Genomic DNA, 25,396 nt, shown 5'->3' with positions numbered 1-25,396 from the left:
CAACGCCGCCTACGTCATCACGCATGTGCGCACTATATCGCGTCAGGCTGGCACGCACACTCCCCAACCAGCTTCTACCTAAGTCCCTGACGAAAGCCAACCTATCAGCGAGAGCCCCGCCCCCTTCGGCAAAGCCCCGCCCCTTCCGTACGTCAGGACAGTAAGCCCATGCGCAAAAGTGCATCCCTGCCCCCGCCCCCTCTTCCGTGTGGGCCCTCCCCGCCCCCTCTCTGTCACCTCACAGTAGTCGTTGCCGGTAGCGGGTGTGGGGGCGCGAGGAGCGCAGGGCGGCCTCTCCCCAACCCCTCTGCCCTGGTCCCCCCCCTCCCTCCGCTTCGCACTCCCGTCGGGTACGGGAAGGTCCGAGCCGCTGCCGGGTGCCCGAGGGCCGTCGTGGCCGCCGTCGCCACGGGTCCCAATGGAGCCGCCGAATCTCTATCCGGTGAAGCTCTACGTGTACGACCTGTCCAAAGGCCTGGCCCGGCGGCTCAGCCCCATCATGCTGGGTGAGGGGGAAGGGGCCAGGTGGGCAGGAGGGCGGGAGCCAGGCCAGAGGGTGGCGGCTGGCCGAGGTGGGGAGACTTGGGCCACGACTCACGGGGAGACACATGGCCAGGAGGATGGAAGAAAAGCCGAGTGGAGAAGAGAGTGGTCTGAAGTTTGGGCCACCTGAACCCCGCTTTAGCCTCGCAGATACCATCCTCACGTTTGAATTCAAGGGGAAGGGATGGAGGAGTCATGCCTCCACCTTGCAGGGGGCTCGGGCAGAACTGAGCCCTCGAGAGCCCCTTCGACGAGGGTGTGGGGTAAACCAGCGCTGAATCCCGGCGGGTTCCCTGCCTCGCTGGGGTAGCCCGGTGCACTCCTGCCTCCTTGGCGCGGTGTAGGAAAGGTGAGGATGCCTGCCGCGCGGTGCCCTTCGTGGTGACAGAGACACTGCGGAGGTCGGGTGGCTCTCGGAGAACCTTGCCTCAGTGCCCAAAGGAAGCTCCCTTTGCAGTCCCAGGGATAGGTGGGATGGGGGAGATAGAGCTGCCTAGGGACCCAGCCATCGCCCCCAGGTAGGTCAAGTCAGGATAAGAGGAGCCCCGAACTCCAGAATTCAAGCAGTCTTCTCCCCACAGTTTCTAAGTTAATTGCATTTGCTCAAATGGCAAGAAAGCAGTTTTGGGGGAAGTTTGGATGCGGTTGTGTGAATAAGGATTAGTAAAGAAAGTATTTCGGTTGTGCTCCATTAAACTGCTTAACTGGCAGGAGAAAAACCAGCCCTCATTCAGTGACGATCACACCTCATTTCAGCTTAAATACAGGAAAGTCTTGTGTAACACAGAATTGTCAGGTTTGTAATTTCGGGTAACAATGAGAAGGAAAGAATTCCAATAATTGAAAATTGAAGCTTTGACAGCATCCATTTGAATGGCTAGTTTTTCCTGGCCTCTGTGGAGACACTGGCGAATGATTTAGTTCATCTCTGTGAGACGAGGGGGCAGAGATCAAGTAAGGGAGGCTACTTTTGAGGGCATCCTTCAATATCCTTGAGTTTCTAATATGTCGCAGTGAATTGAACTTAATCTCACAACCGTGGGCCCATGAGTTGTTTCTATATTTGGCTTCACATCAAAATCATCTAGAGTGCTTGTTAAAAATGCAGATACCCTCATTTCCAACATATATTGTTAAATGAGATTAGAAAAAACAAGGTTAGAACAGCTCTTTAAATATGCAAATCAAAGGATATATATGTGCTTGCTTAGACAAATAATTATCCGTAAGGATACACAAGAAATTGATAACAGCAGTAGCTTATGGAAAGGGGAACTTGATGCCAGGGGAACAAGAGTAGAAGAGAAACTTTGCTGTAAACTGTTTCTTACCTCTGGACCTGTGTATTATATACACATAATATCTATTTAAAATGAGAAAATTTTAATTATATGGATTCTAGAGCTTTACTTCACAAATACTAAATCAGAATCTCCTGGAGTTTTGGTCCAAAAATCTGTATTTTTAATGAGCTTATCGGCTAATTCTTATGTAGCCAACCCATTATTTGACAGGGGTTTGGGCCTAGATAACCAGTTGTTATAAATGATTGAGGCACATCTGAAAGCAAAACTTACAAAGTCACTGAGGAAGCTGTTACTCATTAATAGATTACATCAGTCAAGTGTTTTTTTTTTTTTTTGGAGACGGAGTCTCGCTCTGCCGCCCAGGCTGGAGTGCAGTGGCGCGATCTAGGCTCACTGCAAGCTCCGCCTCCCGGGTTCACGCCATTCTCCTGCCTCAGCCTCCCGAGTAGCTGGGACTACAGGTGCCCGCCACCACACCCGACTAATTGTTTGTATTTTTAGTATAGACGGGGTTACACTGTGTTAGCCAGGATGGTCTCGATATCCTGACCTTGTGATCCTCCCGCCTTGGCCTCCCAAAGTGCTGGGATTACAGGCGTGAGCCACCACGCCCAGCCCACATCAGTCAAGTTTTAACTAAACTTCTTGGAATGGAGCCATTTAGTTGTTCGTTTTTTCATCATAGTGAGGAATCAGATATTTCCTATACCCCAAGTAAAACCTCCCCCTTTACACTGGGTATTTTTTATCCTATTACCTAATAATTATTGGGCAGCTGAAAGGGGTCTTAGGAGTCATTATTTCATTCATTCAGCAGATGTTTATTGAGCGTCTGCTCTATGCCTGTCAACGTGTTAAGGTAAATGAGGTTGATATAATGAACAAAGATGTTCTTTGCCATCATGGAGCTATCTAATGGGGGAGACATTAAAAATAAATACATAAATAATTAGTTACAAATTGCATAAGTGCCTTCTGCACAGGAAGCACACTGGGTGCTGTGATAGAAAATAACAAGAGACCTTTTTTTTTTTTTAGACGAGACTTGCTCTGTTGCCCAGGCTGGAGTGCAGTGGGGTGATCTCGGCTTACTGCAACATCTGCCTCCCAGGTTCAAGTGATTCTCCTGCCTCAGCCTACAGAGTAGCTGGGATTACAGGCGCATGCCACCACACCCGGCTGATTTTTATATTTTTAGTAGAGACGGGGTTTCACCATGTTTGCCAGGCTGGTCTTGAACTCCTGACCTCAAGTGATCCGCCCGCCTCAGCTTCCCAAAGTGCTGGTATTACAGGCGTGAGTCACTGCACCCAGCGAAGAGACCTATTTTAAATAAGGGTATCAAGGGTAGTGGACTTTGAAACTGGGAATTTAGGATGAGGAAGAAGTAGCCACAGGAGGGTAGTAAGGGAGCTACAGTGTTCCAGGTAGGAGAAAGATCAACCTGCCAAAGCCCTGAGACAGGGAAGAGTCTGGCCTGATACTGGAACTGAAAGAAGGCTTTTGTGGAGTGTAGTGGGTGAAGGGGAAAGTGCCGTAACTGAAGATGGAGTAATAGACCTGCCCCCTTCCCACTCCCCGCCCTTTTATATAGATGTGAAGTCCTGGAAGGCCTCAGCCAAACATGGGAACATCACCCATTCATTGGGCACATCAGATTCTGATCTGAGGAAATCACCTTGTGTGCTAATCTACTTCTCTCTTCTCTACCTCTTTTTTCCATATTGCTTTTATACCTTTTGCAAAATTAATGAAGAAAGAATTAGCAAAGCTAGTAGTCATTACTTTCTAGAGTTGAAAACTTAAGGAAAATAGGCATGGTCTTACTGGTTCATCCCATTCAGACAACACTAATCTTGAAGTTGGGTATGTCCCAGTTCTATAAGTAGCCATATATTGATTTCCCATTCCTAAATATATTCGAACCTTTAAAAAATCAATTTGTTTCCTGATTTTTATGATGAATTCTAGAAGTATATTAATAGCCAGTATTTATTGAGAGCTTACCATGTGTCAGACCCTTTTTTTCTGAGTACTTTGCGTGCATTATAATCCTCACCACAACTTTGTGAGATAGGTCCTGTTATTGCCTCCATTTTCTTGATTGAAGAACCTGAGAAGTAGAGTGTTAAGGAATTTGCCCCAGGTCCCAGAGCTACTAGGTGGTAGAGCTGGGTTATGAACACAGGCAGTCTGACTTCCAGAGCTCGCGTTCTCTGTCATTTTGAGATACCACCTCTAATGTGTAATACGTTCCTTTATAATTGAAGTAAAGTAGATGCCTTCCTGAAGTTTGTAAAGGCATCCTTTGCCAAATGTTTCAAGTTTGGATGAGAAAAAAAGCTGGGTTCAATGTGTATGTGCCACTTATAATCTAGATTTATGATCATGCCTCTTAGTCTCCATTTTCCCAAATTAAATCCATGTGATCTCATCTGCAGTACCCTCTCAGGCTTCAGTTATGTCAGTTCTCCAATGGGAGACCTCATCTAGCCTGTCGCAGTTCAGGATTGGACTAGATAAAGCCCAAGGTAATTCCCCTTTCCTGAAGCAATGTAAATTCCGTAGTTTTGCCCTGTCCTGTTTTCAGCCTCCTGGAATTGCCTCAAGTGAAGGCATTACTGTTCTATAGCTTTTCATTCACTATGAAAAATGGTCCCAAAATTATCTTCAGCGTTCTAATTGAGCAGATAGCCTCATTGCACCTTTTTTCATAGTCACCGATTGCCTAAAATAATTAGCTATTATAATTGTCCTTCAGTTCCTCCTCTTAATAATTTTGGCTGCTCTTTAAGTTTCTTGACCTCTTTTTGTGCCAGAGTACATGCAGAAGTGTGTGTGTGTGTGTGTGTGTGTGTGTGTGTTTTAATTGTGGTAAGAAGTACTTCGTATTTGTTTATTATTTTCTGATCAGAAGTTTCGTGTACGTGCATCACATTTATTTTTCTTTACAAGCCCATTTCAAAACTGTTTTCAGATTTAAAGATTTGGAGACATAGAATATATACATTTCTTGGCAGAAGGCATAATGAATATTAGAGATTTTACACTATACTCAATTCTTTACTTCATTTTGTAGTACAAATAGTAATGAAATAAAAGATATGACATGAACTCTGTCCTCCAGGAGCTTTTCTTTTTTGAGGCAGAGTTTCACTCTTGTTGCCCAGGCTAGAGTGTAATGACACGATCTCGGCTCACTGCAACCTCTGCCTCCTGGGTTCAAGCAGTTCTCCTGCCTCAGCCTCCCAAGGAGCTGGGATTACAGACATGTGCCACCATGCCTGGCTAATTTTTCTATTTTTAATAGAGACTGGGTTTCACCATGTTGGTCAGGCTGGTCTTGAACTCCTGATCTCAGGAGATCCACCTGCCTTAGCTTCCCAAAATGCTGAACAAACCCCCCTCCCAAAGTAAGGCATGAGCCACCATGCCCAGCCCAAGAGTTTTTCTTAAAATATTATTTTCCTTTAAATAATGAATGTACACATACATATAACATTTGATAATAATATAAAACAGATTATGATTAGGTGCCAAAGTGAGTGAGTGGTGCAGGAACTATGTTAGGCTTTGAAATAAGAGAGGCCATGGTGAGCTGTGCATGTCAGAAAGGCTTTGGCAAGAGCCTGGAGCTCCTGGAGGGCAAGGACTCTGTCCCCTTCCTTTATGTCCCCAGTGGCCTGTTGGAGCAGGTGTTCAGTAAGTATTGATTATAGAAATGATTGAGACTTGAACTTAAGCTTGAAGATTAAGTAAAATTTATTCAAATCTGAGAGAGGTTTTTTCTGTTTTAATGCCATCTATTGTGCCTTGTTTTTTATTTTTGTTCACTGTGTGAACTGTTTTATACTCATCTAATGAATTAATTTAATAATCATGCAATTTCTTTAAGGCAAAATGGAAAGGAATATGGCTTACAAGGCCCTGTGTGATTCTGCTTTTTTAAATTTTCTTTTTTTTTTTTTTGAGACAGAGTCTTGCTGTGTGCCCAGGCTGGAGTGCAGTGGCGCGTGCCTCCCAGGTTCACGCCATTCTCCTGCCTCAGCCTGCCAAGTAGCTGGGATTACAGGCGCCCGCCACCATGCCCGGCTAATTTTTTTTTTTTTTTTTTTTTTTTTTGTATTTTTAGTAGAGACGGGGTTTCACTGTGTTAGCTAGGATGGTCTCGATCTCCTGACCTCGTGATCCTCCCGCTTCAGCTTCCCAAAGTGCTGGGATTACAGGCTTGAGCCACCGCGCCCGGCCTGTATTTTTTTTTTTTAGAAGAGATGGGGTTTCACCATGTTAGCCAGGATGGACTCGATCTCCTGACCTCGTGATCTGCTCGCCTCGGCCTCCAAAAGTGCTGGGATTACAGGCGTGAGCCACTGCACCCGGCCTGACCAGTGGTTTTCAAATGCTCTTTAGCTGTGAAACTTTTCCTTGAAATGAAATCTTCTGCAGATATGCATGTGGAAAACAGGTGAAAAGGAACTTTTTTGTTAAAAAAAAAAAAAAAAAAAAGAAGAAGAAAACAAGGCTGGGTGAGGTGGCTTATGCCTGTAACCCCAGCACTCTGGGAGGCCAAGGCGGGTGATCATCTGAGGTCAGGAGTTTAAGACCAGCCTGGCCAAGATGGTGAAACCCCGTCTCTACTAAAAATACAAAAATTAACTGGGCACGGTGGCAGGTGCCTGTAATCCCAGCTACTCGGGAGGCTGAGGCAGGAGAATCGCTTGAACTCGGAGGGTGGAGGTTGCAGTGAGCTGAGATCACGCCACTGCACTTCAGCCTGGGTGATAGAGTGAGACTCCATCTCAAAAAAAAAAAAAAAGGATGTAGGCCGGGCGCAGTAGCTCACACCTATAATCCCAGCTACTTGGGAGGCTCAGGCAGGAGAATCGCTTGAACCCGGGAGACAGAGGTTGCAGTGAGCCGAGATCACGCCACTGCACTCCAGCCTGGGAAACAAAGTGAGACTCTGTCTCAAAAGGAAAAAAGAAAGGATGTAAATTCACTCAATTCATTTTTAATGTTATTGTTGGCTCCAAGTGTTTGGTGGATGAATGAATAAGTGAAAGAATGAATAGGCTGGGTGCAGTGGTTAACCCCTGTAATCCCTGCACTTTGGGAGGCCGAGGCGGGTAGATCACAAGGTCAGGAGTTTGAGACCAGTCTGGCCAGCGTGGAGAAACCCCGTCTCTACTAAAAATACAAAAAATTAGCCGGGCATGGTGGTGCGCTCCTGTAATCCCAGCTACTCGGAAGGCTGAGGCAGGAGAATTGCTTGAACCTGGGAGGCAGGGGTTGTAGTGAGCCATGATTGCACCGCTGCACCCCAGCCTGGGCAACAGAGCGAGACTCCGTCTTAAAAAAAAAAAAGAATGAATGAATAAATAAGGGGATCTTTTTTCTATAATCCCTATCTCCACTCTATGAATGCATGAGATCCTAAGTGTACCTTGATGCAGTTGAATAGGAAGTGTGGCATGTAGCTTACGGGCAAATTCAGTGATGATACAAAGGATATAAAGGAGAATAAAGTAGGGTTTGTATCCTGCAACTTTTGAGTTGTTTTTCAGGTGTGAAATAACTGAGGCCCCTCTTCAAAAATCTGTTTAGTAGGAATGGGTTTGAGCTGATGATACATCCATACCTGCCAGCTGTACTCCTGGGTCAGTGAGCATGTGCATCTGAGAAGACAGCAGTAGACTGGGAGTGCAGTATGCCAGGGTGGCAGAGTCATTTCAATAACAAGCTAGGCAGCCCAGATTGGGGTTAGGAACTTTGTCCTCAATAGCACTGTGTGTCAACCAACAGAGCTAACTAAACAGAACAGCTCATCTCAACAGATGTTCATGTCACATCTCAGGTCCAGGTCCTTTGCTAGGTGCTGGAGTTATAAAGATGCATAAGAAACTGTCCTGGTTATTGAGGCAACTGTAGTCTAACTGGGGAGAAGGACACATGAAGAGTTTCAATACCAGGGTACTATGAGAACAGCTATAAAACTTTCAAATTATAAACCCTAGAAGAAATGAGTTAGCCTTTATTGGGCATGTATTATGTCCCAGACCCTGTGCTAGGCATGTGTCATGTATCGTCTCTTTTAATCCTGGAAATGTTATGAGGCAGGCACTGTTATTATGCTTTTTTTACAGAATAGGAAACTATAGTTTAAACAGTGTGTCCAATAGAACTTTCTGCAGTGATGGAAATGTTCTAGATCTGCACTGTCCAATAAGTAACCACTAGTCACATGTGGCTATTGAATACCTAAAATGTGGTTGGTGGAACTGAGGGACTGAATTTGTGCATTTATTTAATTTAAATAGCCACATGTGGTCAGTGGCTACCATATTGGACAGCTCAGGCTTAGTGTTCTCAGCCTCTGCAGTGTTCTCTGTGATCTGGTCCTCCATTACCTCTGGTCATCTTCTACTTCCCCTCCTCACCCATTCTACCTTCACTGGCCTCCTTACAGGCCTTCAGATAAACCTGGCATGTCATTGCCCCTGCATCCCTCTTTCCCTTGCCTCCTTTAAATCTTGGCTCAAAGCTGGGCCTGGTGGCTCACGCCTGGAGGTGGGAGGATCACTTGAGCCCAGGAGTTCAAGTCCAGGCTTGACAACATAGGGAGACCCTGTCTCAAAAAAAAAAAAAAAAAATAGGCCTGGGTGGTACACATATAGTCTCAGCAACTGGGAAGCTGAAGTGGGAGGATCACTTGAGCCTGGGAGGTCAAGGCTGCAGTGAGCTTTGCTCGCGTTACTGCACTCCAGCCTGAGTAGCAGAGTAAGACCCTGTCTCAAAAAAAAAAAAAAAATCTTCACTCAAATGTCACGTTCTTAAAGAGGCCCACCCTGATCATCCCTGAAACTACCTTAACCTTTTTTTTTTTTTTTTTTGAGACAAGAGTTTTATTCTTGTCGCCCAGGCTGGAGTGCAGTGGTGCAATCGCGGCTCACTGCAACACCTCCCGGGTTCAAGTGATTCTTCTGTCTCAGCCTCCCGAGTAGCTGGAATTACAGGTGTGTGCCACCATGCCTGGCTAATTTGTGTACTTTTAGTGGAGATGGGGTTTCACCATGTTGGCCAGGCTGGTCTCAAACTCCTGACCTCAGGTGATCCGCCCGCCTCTGCCTCCCAAAGTGCTCGGATTACAGGCGTGAGCCACTATGCCCAGACCCCCTTAACCTACTCTTGTTCTTTCTATATCATTCACTATTGCTAACATGTTATGACTTATTATCATCATTATTATTATTGACTGTCCCCTCCCCCCACCTAGTAAGTGTCATGAAGGAGGTTTTTGTTTACTGATGTATCCTTAGTGCCAAGGATAGTGCCTGGAAGGTAGTAGTCACTCAATAAACATTAGTTCACCATTTAAGCCAGTAGAATTCACACCCAACCTGTCTACACCAGAACCTGTGTTCTTATTCACTATACTGTACTTCCTCCTTGTAAGTGTAGCATTCCTCACAAAGTAAATGAGAAAAGCTTCATTTGAAAGGAACAGGGGCCAGGCGCGGTAGCTTACGCCTGTAATCCCAGCACTTTGGGAGGCCGAGGCGGGCGGATCACGAGGTCAGGAGTTCAAGACCAGCCTGGCCAACATGGTGAAACCCCATATCTACTAAAAATAGAAAAATTAGCCAGGCGTGGTGGTGAGCGCCTGTAGTCCCAGCTACTTAGGCGGCTGAGGCAGGAGAATCACTTGAACCTGGGAGGCGGAGGTTGCAGTGAGCCAAGATCACGCCATCGTACTCCAGCCTGGGCAACAGAGTGAGACTGTCTCAAAAAAAAAAAAAAAAAAAGAAAGGAACATGTAAGAGAAAGCAGGTATCCTTAATCTCTCCAGTTTCACTGAATTATTAAATGTCTTCAAGTAAATAAACAAATTGCAGCCATTTAAACAGCTGATTTATAAATGACAGTTCAGAAGGGCACATCAGCTCTATTTAAAATGCAGTGTTAGGCCACATAGAGTGGCTCACACCTGTAATCCCAGTACTTTGGGAGGCTGAGGAGGGCAGATCTCCTGAGGTCAGGAGTTCGAGACCAGCCTGGGCAACATGGTGAAACCCAATCTCTACTAAAAATACAGAAATTAGCTGGGCATGGTGGCGCACACCTGTAATCCCAGCCTGTACTTGGGAGGCTGAGGCACCAGAATCGCTTGAGCCCAGGAGGCAGAGGTTGCAGTAAGCCAAGATCATGCCACTGCACTCCAACCTGGGCAATAGAGTGAGACTCTGTCTCAAAAAAAGGAATGTTAGTCTCCCCATTTTACATATAGTAAACAGGAAAGAGGAGATTTAGTATCTTATAGCCCAGTGGAACCCAGGGTTTGAAGATGCTCGTCCTAAATGGATTACCACTCCCCTTTGGCATCCAGTCTGGTTCTCATCAACCACTGTGAAATTTCACCTCAGTTTGGATAAGGTCAGAACCTGCCTTCTCTAGGGTGCTATCCCCAGAAACCCCTGGCTAGGATCCCTCTATCCACTTGTGGTCTTTTTTTTTTTTTTTTTTTTTTTGAGACAGAGTTTCGCTCTTTTCACCCAGGCTGGAGTACAATGGTGCCATGTCAGCTCATCGCAACCTCTGCTTCCTGGGTTCAGGTGATTCTCCTGCCTCAGCCTCCCAAGTAGCTGGGATTACAGGCGCCTGCCACCACGCCCAGCTAATTTTTGTATTTTCAGTAGAGACGGGGTTTCATCCTGTTGGCCAGGCTGATCTCAAATTCCTGACCTCAGGTGATCCACCACGCCCGGCCCACTTGTGGTCTTCCGGGCCAGAGCAGCAGATCTCTTGGTGAAAAGCAGACTGATCTCTGGAATTGGAACAGAGGCAGAAGTACTCCGCTACATTTCATTTTCTTGTTATTCCATTTAGCCTGGGAACACTAACAGCAAAGAATGGAATTTTACATGTAAAATAGATATAACATTTCATATTAATTTGCTGGATGTTGAAATCTGTTCTTAGATTTTACTTACCAATACTGAAGTAGAATTTTTTTTTTTTTTTTGAGATGGAGTCTTACCCTGTCGCCCAGGCCGGAGTACAGTGGCACGATCTCGGCTCACTGCAACCTCTGCCTCCCAGGTTCAAACGATTTTCCTGCCTCAGGCTCCCGAGTAGCTGGGATTACAGGTGCCTGCCACCACGCCCGGCTAATTTTTGTATTTTTAGTAGAGACAGGGTTTCACCATGTTGGTCAGGCTAGTCTTGAACTCCTGACCTATGATCCGCCTGCCTCGGCCTCCCAAAGTGCTGGGATTACAGGCGTGAGCCACCGTACCTGGTCTTTTTTTTTTTTTTTTTAAGATAGAGTTTCGCTCTTGTCGCCCAGGCTGGAGTGCAATGGTGCAATCTTGGCTCACTGCGACCTCTGCCTCCTGGGTTCAGGCGATTCTCCTGCCTCAGCCTCCTGAGTAGCTGGGACTATAGGCATGCACTACCATGCCCGGCTAATTTTGTATTTTTAGTAGAAACGGGGTTGTTGACCAGGCTGGTCTCGAACTCCTGACTTCATGTGATCTGCCCGCCTCGCCCTCCCAAAGTGCTGGGATTACAGGCGTGAGCCACCACACCTGGCCTATTTTTTATTTTATTTGAGACAGGGTCTCACTCTGTTGCCCAGGCTGGAGTACAGTGGCGCAATCTCAGCTCACTGCCTCCCAGGTTCAAGCAATTCTCGTGCCTCAGCCTCCTGAGTAGCTGGGACTACAGGCGCATGCCACCACACCCAGAGAGTTTTTTTTTTTTTTATTTTTAGTAAAGACAGGGTTTCTCTGTTGGCCAGGGTGGTCTTGAACTCCTGGCTTCAAGTAATCCGCCTGCCTCAGCCTCCCAAAGTGCTGGGATTACAGGGGTGGGCCACTGTGACATGTCTGAAGTAGAATTTATTTTTATCTTGTGGAAGTCTTTACCCTTTTCCCCAAGGTCATTGTACCTAAAAAGAGCCTCCATTTATCAGACATCTGTATATCACATACTGTGAAGCTTTCTATACATAACATTACCAGTCACAGCAACTCCGAATTGGAGAAACAGACTTAAACAGGCTGGGTAAACTTGCCCAAGATCCACCACTAGGAAGTGGAAAATCCAGGATCTGAACCCATATGGTCCCCTTAACTATCTCTGAGGATGTTATGCCGAGTGTGTGGTGGCTCATGCCTGTAATCCTAGCACCTTGGGAGGCTGAGGCAGGTGGATCACTTGAGGCGAGGAGTTCGAGACCAGCCTGGCCAACATGGCAAAATCCTGTCTCTACTAAAAATACAAAAATTAGCCGGGCTTGGTGGTGGGTGCCTGTAATCCCAGCTACTTGGGAGGCTGAGGCATGAGAATCACTTGAACCCGGGGGGCAGAGTTTGCAATGAGCCGAGATCACGTCACTTCACTCCAGCCTGGACAACAGAGAGACTCTGTCTCTAAAAAAAAGAAAGACACAGGGCAAACAGCAAAGGTAGCAGTTAGCAATCAGTAATCTGCCATGTCGCCGTGTGAAGTGATAAGCAGGAGTGAGTGAGTAATGTTTGCTGACACTCCACATCTTTCAATGCCCTTCCTCTGCCTCCTGAGCACTGCTGTAGAGTATCTCCCATGGACTCTTGTGATGACCTCCTTACCCTGGTCTGCTTGGTCTGCTCTCTTCCCTCCAATTCATCTGCTATCCCACAACTACGGTTATCTTTTCCGAACATGGATCTGATCAAGGCACTCTCCAGCCTCACAGCCTCTTTGAGTCCCGGCCTGCCCGCTTTGCTGGCCATCCTGTTGGCCGCTCCTCCCCTTGGCACCATCACTGCCCCCTTTCTTCACTCTGCCCTGCAGGCTTTAGACTTCACAGCCATGCATGTGCACGTCTTGTTCTCTCCCACAGAAATGTCCATCCCTGCCCTTGTCATTGGTAATGGAAGCTCACAAAAGTAGTTTATTATATTTAGCACCTTATTTTTACCACTATGATACAGCGTATTAACATTGTGTTTTAGTTAATTATTTGTGTGTCTCAGTCCATTTGACTTTGAGCTTCTCAAAGGCAGGAAAGTGATATGTTCCTATTTGCATTTCCACACCTAACATTGTTTCTGGCACATAGAGGTAGAATAACAGTGCCTTAACTATTTAAATGGATAGCATTTGCAAAGTTTTATCCTATCAGTTTCTGAAGGATTTAACCTCAATGAAGAAATGAGTAATAACATTCGTTGTATTACTATAGTCTTACTGTACGTGAGACAGAGAAGTTAAAAAGGCATAGCTGAACTGACCACAAAGAGGAAAGAATAGCAGACATAAAACTAGAGTACCTTTATACTAGTGTTTTTAATCTTGCATTCTGATAAAAGACTGTCATTACTTTTCAACTTACTTACACTTACACTCTGTCACAACCTAAAGACCTTACTGGAGGGGACTTGCATTCCTAGAAAGTCCCTCAAGAGGTTTATGACAGGTCACCCTGGGTTTGAGTGATGTCGTGAATTTAGCAAGGCTGAGGGGCCACTTATTCTAGTCCCAAGTGGCTAAATCTCTTCTTCTCTCCACAGGGAAACAACTGGAAGGCATCTGGTAAGTTGGGTGGGTCTCCTTACTTTGACTAGTTTTGAAACAAGGCAGCACTCTATGCATTTCAGGTTCTAGTCTGTGGCTTCCAGCATGAAACCTAGCTCTCCATGCTATAAATCTTCAAGCCCTAAAGCAGTGCTTCTCATCAGGAGTTCTTTTTGCTCTCTCACCCTGGGACATTTGGCCATGTCCAGAGATATTTTTGTTGTCATACAGGGAGGAGGATGCTACTGGCATCTTGTGGATAGAGGCAGGGATGCTGCTCAACAGTCTAGAATGTACAGGACAGCCCCACACAACAAAGAACTATCCAGCCTCAAATGTCAATAGTGCCAAGATTGAGAAGCCCTGATCTGTGGTATTTATCATATTCATACCTTTGGTTTGTTGGTTTTATAAGACTGGGCCCCACAGTCCTATCCTTGGGCAGAAATTATTCTCATTGCATTATGGTGTTTGCTTTTTCTCAAAGTTTAAGTTTTCTGGCTCACTGTGTCTCTCTCTGTGTGACAGGCACACATCCATAGTTGTGCACAAGGATGAGTTCTTCTTCGGCAGTGGTGGTATCTCCAGCTGCCCCCCGGTGAGTGTCTTCCCCTACACTCTGTCCTGCAGTCTCAGGTTCCTGGGGGCTCCTGTAGACCAGGAGCTTTGCTTCTACTGTGGACTTCTGGCATTGTTCCTCAAAGCCACCCGAAGACTCGGCTCAATAAAACCTTTCCCAGACACCCCAGCCAGTTCCCCTCCTCTCTGTTCCCATGGCACGTGTGGGTCCTTCTGTCTCACAGAGAGCATGTTATGGTGAAATGAGCTGTTTCTGGTTCTCCACAGGGAACTGTGTAAGCTCCTTGCGAGCTGAGACCTTCCATCTCCATCCCCTGCACAGTGTCTGGCTCATCCTAGGAACGCAACTGATGTTAAGCTGAATGATGAGGGCTCTGAGAAGCATCAATAAGTGACACCAGTCCTAGAACTCAGGATTATCACACTAAAGCCCACACCCTTTTCCGAAAATTTCTTTTTTTTTTTTTTTTTTTGAGATGGAGTCTCGCTCCGTCACCTAGACTGAAGTGCAGTGGTGCAATCTCGGCTCACTGCAAGCTCCGCCTCCCGGGTCCGCGCCATTCTCCTGCCTCAGCCTCCCGAGTAGCTGGGATTACAGGTGCCCGCCACTACACCCAGCTAATTTTTTGTATATTTTAGTAGATATGGTGTTTCAGCATGTTGGCCAGGCTGATCTCAAACTCCTGACCTCATGATTAGCCCGCCTCGGCCTCCCAAAGTGCTGGGATTATAGGCGTGAGCCACAGTGCCTAGCTTTTTCCAAAAATTTCTATCAGCTATCCAAGTGTTGTCATAGTAGGTGCTCAAGCAATGGCCAAGCAGCCATTCATTTTGGTTGTGTGTTTGTTTTTGCTATATCCTACAGGAAGGATTTTTTTTTTTTTTTTGAGACAGGGTCTTGCTCTGTCACCCAGGCCAGAAATGCAGTGGCGCAGTCTTGCTTACTGCAGCCCTCCACCTCCCAGGCGCAATGAATCCTCCCACCTCAGCCATCTGAGTGGCTAGGACTCAGCACCACCATGCCCTGCTATTTTTTTCTATTTTTTTAGAGATAGGATCTCCCTATGTTGCCCAGACTGATCTCAAACTCCTGGGCTCAAGCAATCCCCTGCATAAGCCAGAATTCTCCCATTGCTTTTGGAATAAAAGCCAGAAAGCTCAGCATGGCCTCCCAGGACCTACCTGATCTGGTCTCTGACTCTGACTCTGGCCAGCCTCTTTTAGGTTGTTCCCTCCCAACCCTCACTCTCTTCTCATTCTTTGAACACACCGTAGACATTGAAACCTGCACTCTGACATCAGTACACCTTCTTGATCCTTCACTTGGTTACACCTCTCCATCCTTCAGATTTGAGTTGTGTCACTTTCTCAGGCAAGTCTTCCCTGATCCCTCAGACCGGGAAGGTCTCCTGTCATAGGTACTGTTGGCATTCTGTACTTTTCCAGCCTCCCCTTAATTGTAGCTCATAATTATATACTGGTTTATGGGATTTTTCAGTTTCCCTTCCCTGCTACACTAAGCTTCTTAAGGGCAAGAATCTTATCTATTTTGTCCACACCACAGTCCCAGTGCCTAGCATAAGGCCTGAAACACAATAAGTTCTCAATCCATATTTGTTATATGAGTGAATAAGAGGGGTCAAAGAGTGACCTTTTAGTTTCTTACAACTCTGAGATAATTGTTCTCTGCCTACCATGGTTATCTTGCTCACCATGCTTTCCTCAGTGCCCAGAACAATGTCAGCTATGTAGGAGGTGCTCAGTGGCTATGAATGAGTGATCTTTTCAGGGATCTCTGCTCTGGAGTGTTATCCCTTCCCAGATTTGTTCTCCCTGCTGATCCCATTGCTTCCCCAGTGGCTGGTTTCCCCACTCAACCTCAGTCTCTCCTTCAGTCTTCTCTGGCAGTCTGTTAACCACATGGCTGAGGGTTTTCTGTAGGCCTTTCGGGAGCCATTAACTCCCTTGCCCTGTGATGGTGACAGGGGCAAGGATTAGGCTCACAGATCCAAAAAGAATTGAATTATGGAAATATCTGCCAGCCTGCCAGATTTCTCACCGTCCTCGTTTTTCCATTATTACATGGGATATCAAGTATGTCATAAGAAAAACTGGCTGCGTACTTTATGCAAATAGGCATGGAGAGATGGCCTGTGAAGTATGAGCCATTTCTATTGTCCTGGGGATGAGACATACTGGGGACAAAAGTAGACTTCAGATTCTGGGTTTCTCTTTCTCAGCTGAGTAAGTGGACAGCATCAGGAGTCAAAGCTGCAAGAGAATCAGCTTCCCAGGGCCCTCCCCCCCAGAAACAAGAAGTCCGACTCCTAACCATGCTGCCAGCACATGGCAATGAAAAGGGACCAGAAAGCTCTAAGCCAGGCTTGTCCAACCTGCAGCCTGTGGGCCATACGCAGCCCAGGACAGCTTTGAAAGTGGCCTGACGTGAATTTATAAAGTTTCTTAAAACATGAGTTTTTTTCGTTTGTTTGTTTTTTGTTTTAAGCTCATCAGCTATCGTTAGTGTTAGTGTATTTTGTGTGTGGCCCAAGACCATTCTTCCAGTGTGCCTCAGGGAAGCCAAAGGATTGGACACCCATCCTTCTAAGCCATTGCATCCTTGATACAAATAGCGAATAGCATTCTTCATCTGCCCTGGGTGGTCTACAAGTTAAATATGAAGTCAAGCTGGGCGCAGTAGCTCACACCTGTGATCTCAGCACTTTGGGAGGCCGAGGTGGGTGGATCACTTAAGGTCAGGAGTTTAAGACCAGCCTGACCAACATGGTGAAACCCCATATCTACTAAAAATACAAAAAATTATCTGGGCATGGTGGCAGGCACCTTCAATCTCAGCTACTTGGGAGGCTGAGGCAGGAGAATCACTCGAACCCGAGAGACGGAGGTTGCAGTGAGCTGAGATTATACTCCAGCCTGGGTGACGAGAGAAACTGTGTCTCAAAAAAAAAAAAAATGAAGTCAGAACAGAGGGTTTGTGGTCTACTGTGGGAAGCCACATTAAAACATTCAGTGGAGATGGTAATTTAATGACTTTCTTTGGGTTGGCTCTTTTAGGGAGGGACATTGCTTGGGCCTCCAGACTCTGTGGTTGATGTGGGGAGTACAGAAGTCACAGAAGAAATCTTTCTGGAGTACCTCTCCTCCCTGGGGGAGTCCCTGTTCCGGTGAGTGGAGACAGGGGTGGTGGTTAGTTGTGTCTGTCTCCCCAACTAGGTAATAACCCCTGGAGGCAGCTGCCATGTCATATCATCCTTATCACTCAGCACAAGGCATGGCCCAGTTTTTTGCTGAATTGAAGAAAAGGCAGTTATGCTACAAAAAGCTCTAAGTTGTTCTGATACAGATATTCCTTCAAACATACTTTCTGCTGAAATTTTTAGAGGAAATAAGGACTTTTCATTCTTTCTGATTAAAATCGGCAAGCGCTGTTCTCAACCTGTATTGGCCAAGTTTGCAGAAGGAAAAACAGGGTTTGCAGAAGGGTTGGGATGAAATACAAACTTGAGCAGATTTTCTCTTAAAGAGGCTTTAGTCAGTTTCAGTAAGGGGGTAAACTCTTAACACCAGATTTCTGCTTTCGTGAATGTAAAGATTCTCCCGAAACTGTGTAGAAGCCATGTCTTTTTAGTTTCTCCTTCCCTTAAAAATCAGTTATTAATGGCCAGAATGGCAAATAAGCAGTGCTTTTCTGGTGTATGAGAGGGGGGATATCGCAGTCCTCACATTGAGCTGTGCTCACCATTCCACTGCCTAGCTTGAGTTATTCCACATAGACGCTTGCTGGTTTCTCATATATGTTCTGCAAACCTTTCAATGTACAGAGGTGAGGCCTACAACCTCTTTGAACACAACTGTAACACCTTCAGCAACGAAGTGGCACAGTTCCTGACTGGGCGGAAGATTCCTTCTTACATCACAGACCTGCCCTCTGAAGTTCTCTCCACGTAAGTTTGGCCTCTGTCCCTGCCCCTGCCTTGGCCAACCTTGAAAATCCCCATTCACGGTCAGTGCCCTTCCTCTGGCCCCCATCTGCCCTCCCAACCAGGTGGGCCTGCCCTGATGGCAGGTTCTAACACAGAAGGCTGCCATTCTCTCCACCCACTGATGCGCACCTGTATTACCTCCACCTTCAGAGCTAGACCAGCTCTGCCCTGGCCTAAATGCAACCACAGAACTTAGAAACCCACTTGACACTGGCTTCAGTACTTGCACAAAATTCTGGCGTCTGTCCTTCCCATTGTGCTCAAAGCATGCCACTCCCCAGAAGCACCCAGTTAAAATGCAATGTTAGACAAGCAGAGAGGAGGTCAGAAAAATAGTAGGGGGGCTTGTTTTGTAGCTGTTGATTTGCCTGTCTTCCACTGCACCATGAACTCTTTGACTCCCTCAACGACTATGTTGTACTTGCCCTCATGTATTACAGCACAGTCTTCAACATATGTTTTCTTCAAGAACACTCTGCAGCCCCTTCTGTCCTGATGTGGCCCAAGCCTTGGAAGAGTCTTGCAGGCCATCACCCAGGCAGTATACCCCGAAAGGACACAACACCCCCAAAGCCATCTCACCTTCTCCCTCCCCTTGCCGTTGATTGCATTCAGGCAGCCTGTGCTCATTCCAGGACCATGTTTATTTGCTTATTCTGACTCAGTTTCTCCTGAACTATGGCCTTATTTAACAGAGATCCTGGCAGGTTTCACAGGCCCAGCAAGGTGGGCTGTTTTTTATATCTGAGGAAGCACCTCCCAGGAAGAGCTTGCATAGGAAACAAGGCTGCTCTGGCAGGCTGGTGAGGAGCCCCAGTCCGCCAGCCCTGGCCCTGCCTTCCTATCACTCGATGAGTTTGCAGTCCCACAGCTCTGCTGAGGGATCTAGGTTATGGGGCCCTGAGCAAACTGGAGTAGCCAGAATGTTCTTGCTGTTATTATTTGATGGGTGGAGTTCCTGGAATTGTCTGAATTAGGGTTGATATTTCTAGGTTTCATCTGTCTATACTTTGGAGTACTTCATTCCTTTAAACTTGGAGATGATTTTCAAAAATGGCAGTATCCACTGAAGAAAAAGCCAGTGACTTAAAAGTTTTTGGGCAACCTTATTTATGGTTGTCGTAATCATGGAAAATCTCCAAACTCCAGTATTTGTAGTATTTTTTCCATCTGTTACTATGAGAGCAAACTAGGAGCCCTTTAGAAAGGCATTAATGGCTGGGCCCAGTGGCTTATGCCTGTAATCCCAGCACTTTGGGAGGCCGAGGCAGGCAGATCACTAGGTCAGGGGTTCGAGACCAGCCTGGCCAACATGGTGAAACCCCATCTCTACTAAAAATAAAAAATTAGCCAGGCGTGGTGGCACATGCCTGTAATCCCAGCTACTTGGGAGGCTGAGGCAGGAGAATTGCTTGAACCTGGGAGGCAGACGTTGCAGTGAGCCAAGATCACGCCATTGCACTCCAGCTCTAGGCTAGAGGTAGACTCTGTCTCGGGGTGAAAGAAAGGCATTAATACTGGCAACCTAGCATTTGTCATTTTTCCTGAATATTCCCTGTATTCCCTGGCAGACCTCTGTTCCTGAAAAAATCCAGTTGTTTGCTGTCCTCACCCCTTTGTCTTCTTTTTCATATCCTTCTTCTTTTGCCTTAGTTTCCTTGCTTAAATTTGATCTTTTCCTTGCTCACAAGAATTAAAGACACAAGCACATAGAGCACAGAAAGTTCTAGTTCTCTGTATGTAGCCAGCCTACTCAAACCACAGCTAACCAGGCTCTAGAAGTGAGGCCCTGAGGAGGGAACCCCAGGAATAAAAATACAGAGCAGGCTATTTCGGAGATGCCCTCCAAGAACACTGGTGTGTGTGAGGCAGGTGGGAAACTTAAGTGAGGTGACGAGGTGCTCTTTCCTTCTCTGGTGGTGGTGCTGCTGCTGCTGCCACCAGCGCCCACTCCACCTCCCTACCTGTGGGCAGCGCAGGGTGTGTGACAGCAGGTCACATCCCAGAGCCCACCCCTCTCATGTCTCGTTTCCTTGCAGGCCCTTTGGACAGGCACTTCGGCCCCTCCTGGACTCCATTCAGATCCAGCCTCCGGGAGGGAGCTCCGTGGGCAGACCCAACGGCCAGAGCTAACAGGACTGCCTGGGACCGCCCTGCCTCACCAGGGCTTTTCCTTTTTAAACAAAACAAACCCTACCAGATTTCTATTTTATAATTTTACATCAGAGCTAACAACCAGGGGACGGCTTTTTAAATTTCCCAGGGAAGGAGACCGTCAGGCCGCATGTAGACAATGCTGCTAAGAAACAGAAAAAAATGCCACCCCTTCTAATAGTATTATACTAATTTATTAAGGCTGTCTTGTCTGTGCGTTCACTTCGGACGCTGTTTCCTAAGCGTCCTCCACACTGGAGAAAGGGAGGGGCTTTGTTTAAACAGAAAGCGAGTCACAGTTTGCGGAAGCCCCAACCTAGAACTCTTTCCAGAGAACACTCACGCTCTACCCAAGTTGCCAACACCTGTGGGACCCAGGTGAGTTTTAGAACATCCGTGACCTGGAAACAGTTACTCTAGTGTTAAATGAACCAAAGGATTTGGTGCACATGGGACCAGTTTCAGGATGACTAACCTAACCTAAGTGAACTCTTTAGCCACAACCCTCCTCACCTTCCCTCCCTTACCCTAAGCAAGGCCAGTGCTGGAGCAGCCATTGCCTCAGGATCAAGGGAGTAACAGCAAGTATCAGGCCGGAGAAAACAGGATAAAGCCATTCCTCCTTCCACCTAGATGGATTGCCAATCTTCTGCCATCAATTTTGGGAAACCTGCCTTTGTGCCCCCGAGGCTGCCTTTCCTCAGCATAGCTGACGTGTCATAGTGGATGAGGTCTGGGCTGGAGTAGTAGAAGCCGAGGCCTTTTTTCTGCCAGTAATGATATCGGTTATTTGCAGTCTCTGTAACCACCATCCAGGCCAGTACACAGTATTTAGCTGGGGACCAAGGGACGGGATTCCCCCTGCTCTAAGAAAATACTTTTTAATTATTAATTTTTGAGATGGAGTCTCGCTCTGTCACCCAGGCTGGTGTGCAGTGGCATGATCTCGGCTCACAGAAACCTCCGCCTCCCGGGTTCAAGCGGTTCTCCTGCCTCAGCCTCCCGAGTAGCTGGATTACAGGTGCGTGCCACCACACCAGGCTAGTTTTTGTATTTTCAGTAGAGACAGGGTTTCGCCATGTTGGCCAGGCTGGTCTGGAGCTCCTGACCTCAGGTAATCCACCTTCCTTGGCCTCCCAAAGTGCTGGAATTACAGGCGTGAGCCACCGCGCCTGGCCGGAAAATACCTTTGATATAGAAAGAATAATGATGTGAGGCCGGGCGCGGTGGCTCACGCCTGTAATCTCAGCACTTTGGGAGGCCGAGGCAGGCAGATTACTTGAGGTCAGGACTTCAAGACCAGCCTGGCCAACATGGTGAAACCCCGTCTCTACTAAAAATACAAAATTAGCTGGGCATGGTGGCACATGCCTGTAGTCCCAGCTACTGGGGAGGCTGAGGCAGGAGAATCGCTTGAACCCGGGAGGCAGAGATTGCGATGAGCCGAGATTGTACCAGTGCACTCCAGCCTGGGCGACAGAGTAAGACTCCATCTCAAAAAAATAAAATGAAGTGGAATCAAGGTGGCAAGAAAATTTAGAATCGTTTCTGATAGGGACTTTCCCTTATCCTAAATGTGTTTTGAAGGCACACATTATTTCCGTTGTCACTCTGACTTTAGAAAGGCAGGTTGGGGCATGAGTGGGCATTTTCCTAATGACTTGCTGCTAGGAGTTTATAGGCAGGGAACAGTCTGGGAGTATCTAATCCAGAGAGACTTTCAGATTCCCTCTTGACGTGAACCTCCATTAGTTAGATTTTGGGAAAGTGAGTGTGAAGAAGGGACTCAGAGCTGCCAGGTACCCGAGTCGCAGCTCTGACATCCTGGGGCCCCTTCTGCCACAACTTCTTGCCACTTCACGGACTTGAATTATGTTGCTTCTTCCTGGAAGTCTGGCCTGCAGCAGGGGCATTTCCTCTCCAAAAAGCTGCTGCTCATTTCTGGCCCCATCTGCTGCTATCTTTGCCATTAGCCATCACAGTTTGGCATCATCAGAGTCTCAGCTAGAGGAGATGTCATTCTGCCTTAGTGTTTGCCTGCGACCTGATCAGGGGCATGACCAGCTGGGATGTCAAGTGACATTTGGGAACTTGTAGAGGCCAAATGAGTGAAAGTTTAATTCTCAAGACCCACTGATTTGCCAGTGTGCATGGAAATAATAGATTAGAGCAGAAACTAGCAGGGACTGTTGTATAATCGTGATCTACTAGCAGAATTGGGCCCAAAGAGAATTTCTAAGGCTGGGTTTCTTCTGGGAGGGTAGCAGGTTGGTCTTGGCCAGTGCTCTGTTTCCCACCAGTGTTGTTTCCTTTTCCAGCTTGCCTGGCCCGGCTCTGTCTTCCAGGGTCCTGCTCCAGACCCCTCTGCCTGGGGTCTCCCCTCCATCCAGGGGGTTCTGGGCATTACAGGTCCTTTTTTTCCTTTCTCCTCTCCCAGATCCAGTTTCAGCTGGTTTGCTTCTCCCAGCAGGCACCCTTAGGCCCAGAAGCAGCTCCCCTGAGAGAATTTGAGTCACTCATTTCCTTGAACAGCACCCCCCTTTATACTAGCAGCCATTTGTGCCATTGCCTGTGCCCTAGGGTTTGTGGGGAGAGATCAAGGGATCAGTGAGCAGTTTTCCCAGAGCTCCATGGGAAGGCAATCTCTCCCTCCCGATGGGAGCCCCACTGTCACTAACTGTAAACTCAGGCTCAGGCTTCAACTGCCTACCCCTAATCCTCACATTTCTGTCTGTCCCAGCAACTCAGGAGCATTCTCATTGTGGCCAGCTAACTCCGCCTGGATGTGAACAGGCAAGCAGAGTGGGAAATGAGTCACATACTTGTATTGCACAGTGGACACCTCTAGAGGTCCATTGGTTTAAAGAGATAGGGAAGCAGGAGGGATGAGACCATCACCCCCTCCCAGAAGTAAATCTGGCATCTGAGATTATGCCCTTGAGTCAGACTAATAACTGTGTCTAGTACGGAGGTGTTTGCTGGTTTTCTTTGGTGTTTTTTCTAATGCAATAAACTCATTTCTGCCTGCATTTGTGTGGTGCCTGAATCAGGTCTGCACATGCATCCAACATGAAGCGACCCCAGGCTTTTGGGTCCCTTGGAGCTTAAGTCTGTGGGGTCTGGATGTGTCTCCTGTGCGTAGCTGTGAGCCTGTAGATGAGAAGTGATAACAGGGAAGGATGTCTGAATTTCACCACTGGTTTATAAAGATGGGGGAAAGGCCCAGAGAGAATCTCACTTGCCGAAGGTCACCTTGCAGCTGGTGCAGCTCACTGCTTTTCTGATAACTTCAAATTCTGTAGTCTTCCTCTAGCTATCAGGAGTGTTTGACCTCACCGAAAAGTGTTCCCTTCTACTTTCAACTTGGCTCTAGGTTGGGTCTGTGGCTCCTCATGCCCAGACAGGCTGTAGCTGAGAGGGCAGGCAAGGAGCTTAGTGGGGACCTGGCACACCACTGAATGTGAGCCCTTGACCACAGAGCCTGGCTGCTCTTCAAAGAGGCAGAGTGTGTCTGGGACGAGGCTGCCCCACTGGTTCCCAGGTTGGAGAGCCAGGCAAGGTCACGCTGCAGTGAGAGTGATGGACACCAGGTGGCGCTGTGGCCCTGCACACCAGGCCCAGCCTACTGCCCAATGCCCAACGCCAGGCTGGTCTTGGGTACCCTTGGCCACCTCAGTAAGCTCGTCCAGCTCCCCTCAGCCCGTGTGGCCCCCTACGAGCCCATGGGGTAAGAGCCAAGCTCCTTGTCCTCATTTATCAAGGCCCTTCTCAATCTTGTCCTTGAACACCCTGGTCCTACCCCACACCCTGCTGCAAGTGCCAGTCCCAGTCCCAGTCCCTGTCACTTCTGGTGGTTTCACACCTCCAGGCCTCGGTTCACCCTTTGCTCCACCTGGATCCCCTTTCCCCACCCCTTGTTCAGTGCTAAAGGCCCAGTGCCAGCATGTCCTCTGACTTGTCCCTGCCCAGAGCTGACTCCTTGCTCCCATGGGTACCTCCAACGCACTCCCACCAGCCCAGTACCTCCCAGGGCAGGGCCTGGCATGGGGTGAGCCCCAGATTTTGAGACCATGACAAAGGCCTTGGATCCTTTCTAAGTCCCTCCCAGTATGACTCCGCTCCCCACCCCTGGCTTGCGAGGTCAGGAGAGAGACTTGCCCAAGTTCTCACAGTTCTGGGCTGAGCTCTGACCTGCAGAGCCCACTGACCCCAGCTGTCAGGCTGCCGCTCCTGTTCCACACCCCCAGGTGGAACAGTGCTGTGGCCTGGGCCATATCTGTCCCCACTGACTTTGTCTGAGAGCCCCAGAGGGCCTGAGCCAACCCAGCAACAGCCTCCACCTCCTCCTACAAAGCCATCTGAGCATGCACCCTTCAGCTTGTTAGATTCAATGGACTTGTTTATTATGAAGACAATGTAAGCACTGCAGGCATTTTGAAAGTTAAAAAAAAAAAAAAAAAAAAAAAGGCTAGGCAAGGTGGCTCACGCCTGTAATCACAGCAATTTGGGAGGCCGAGGCAGGCGGATCACTTGAGGTCAAGAGTTCAAGACCAGCCTGGCCAACATGGTGAAACCCCATCTCTACTAAAAATACAAAAATCAGCTGGGTGTGGTGGTATGCACCTGTAATCCCAGCTACTTGGGAAGCTGAGGCAGGAGAATCGCTTGAACCCAGGAGGCAGAGGTTGGATTGAGCCAAGATCGTGAGATGGTGCCACTGCACTCCAGCCTGGGCAACAGATCTAAAAAAAAAAAAAAAAAAAAAAAATCCACAGTCTCCCCCAATCTCAGCACACAGCACACCTCCCCTGCTGCCCCTAGGCTTCTTAACTACACAGCCTTTAGGAGGGTGTTGACCCCATTTGTAAATGAACAACAACCTCACGGAGTGGGACGGACCTGCCCAAAGTCACTGGTGGGAAGAGAACTCCAGGAATTGTCAGCCTGCCTGTAAACCCCACTACACAGAGGCTGCCCCTTGGGCCTGGATCACCCATACACAAGTCACATACCAGGTACAGAAAAACAGCATTGACAGCCCCAGTACTTGGACATACTGACACACAGCCTCCTACCAATAGCCAGGAACCAGGGAAAAGCCTGGGTTTTGGCAAGACGGGATTGAGGAGGAATCTTGACTGTGCTGTGTGACCCTAGGAAAGCCATTGCACCTCTCTGATGTCAGTACCTACCTCTGGAAATTGAGTATAAGTATACTCATACTCTTCAGAGATGTGTTGGGAAAAATAAGTG

The 25,396-nt window shown here is 47.6% G+C and overlaps 1 protein-coding gene across 1 annotated transcript; it reads left to right on the top strand.

The window, feature by feature from the left end:
- Positions 1-138: 138 nt before the first annotated feature.
- Positions 139-20,344, top strand: DESI1 (desumoylating isopeptidase 1). The gene is made up of 6 exons (XM_002831193.6): positions 139-506; positions 13,403-13,424; positions 13,935-14,004; positions 17,061-17,170; positions 17,828-17,950; positions 20,029-20,344. The coding sequence occupies exons 1-6, from the start codon at positions 419-421 to the stop codon at positions 20,120-20,122; spliced, it is 507 nt and encodes a 168-aa protein (XP_002831239.1). The 5' UTR covers positions 139-418; the 3' UTR covers positions 20,123-20,344.
- Positions 20,345-25,396: the final 5,052 nt, after the last annotated feature.

Source organism: Pongo abelii, chromosome 23, assembly GCF_028885655.2.
Source record: "Pongo abelii isolate AG06213 chromosome 23, NHGRI_mPonAbe1-v2.0_pri, whole genome shotgun sequence".
NCBI lineage: Eukaryota > Metazoa > Chordata > Mammalia > Primates > Hominidae > Pongo > Pongo abelii.
This window is presented reverse-complemented; position numbering and strand designations above follow the sequence as displayed.

Coding starts and splice junctions, on each gene's coding strand:
- DESI1 (XM_002831193.6), top strand. CDS start 419: ATGGAGCCGCCGAATCTCTATCCGGTGAAGCTCTACGTGTACGACCTG. Junction 13,425..13,934: donor AAACAACTGGAAGGCATCTG/GTAAGTTGGGTG, acceptor TCTGTGTGACAG/GCACACATCCATAGTTGTGC. Junction 17,171..17,827: donor CTGGGGGAGTCCCTGTTCCG/GTGAGTGGAGAC, acceptor TTCAATGTACAG/AGGTGAGGCCTACAACCTCT.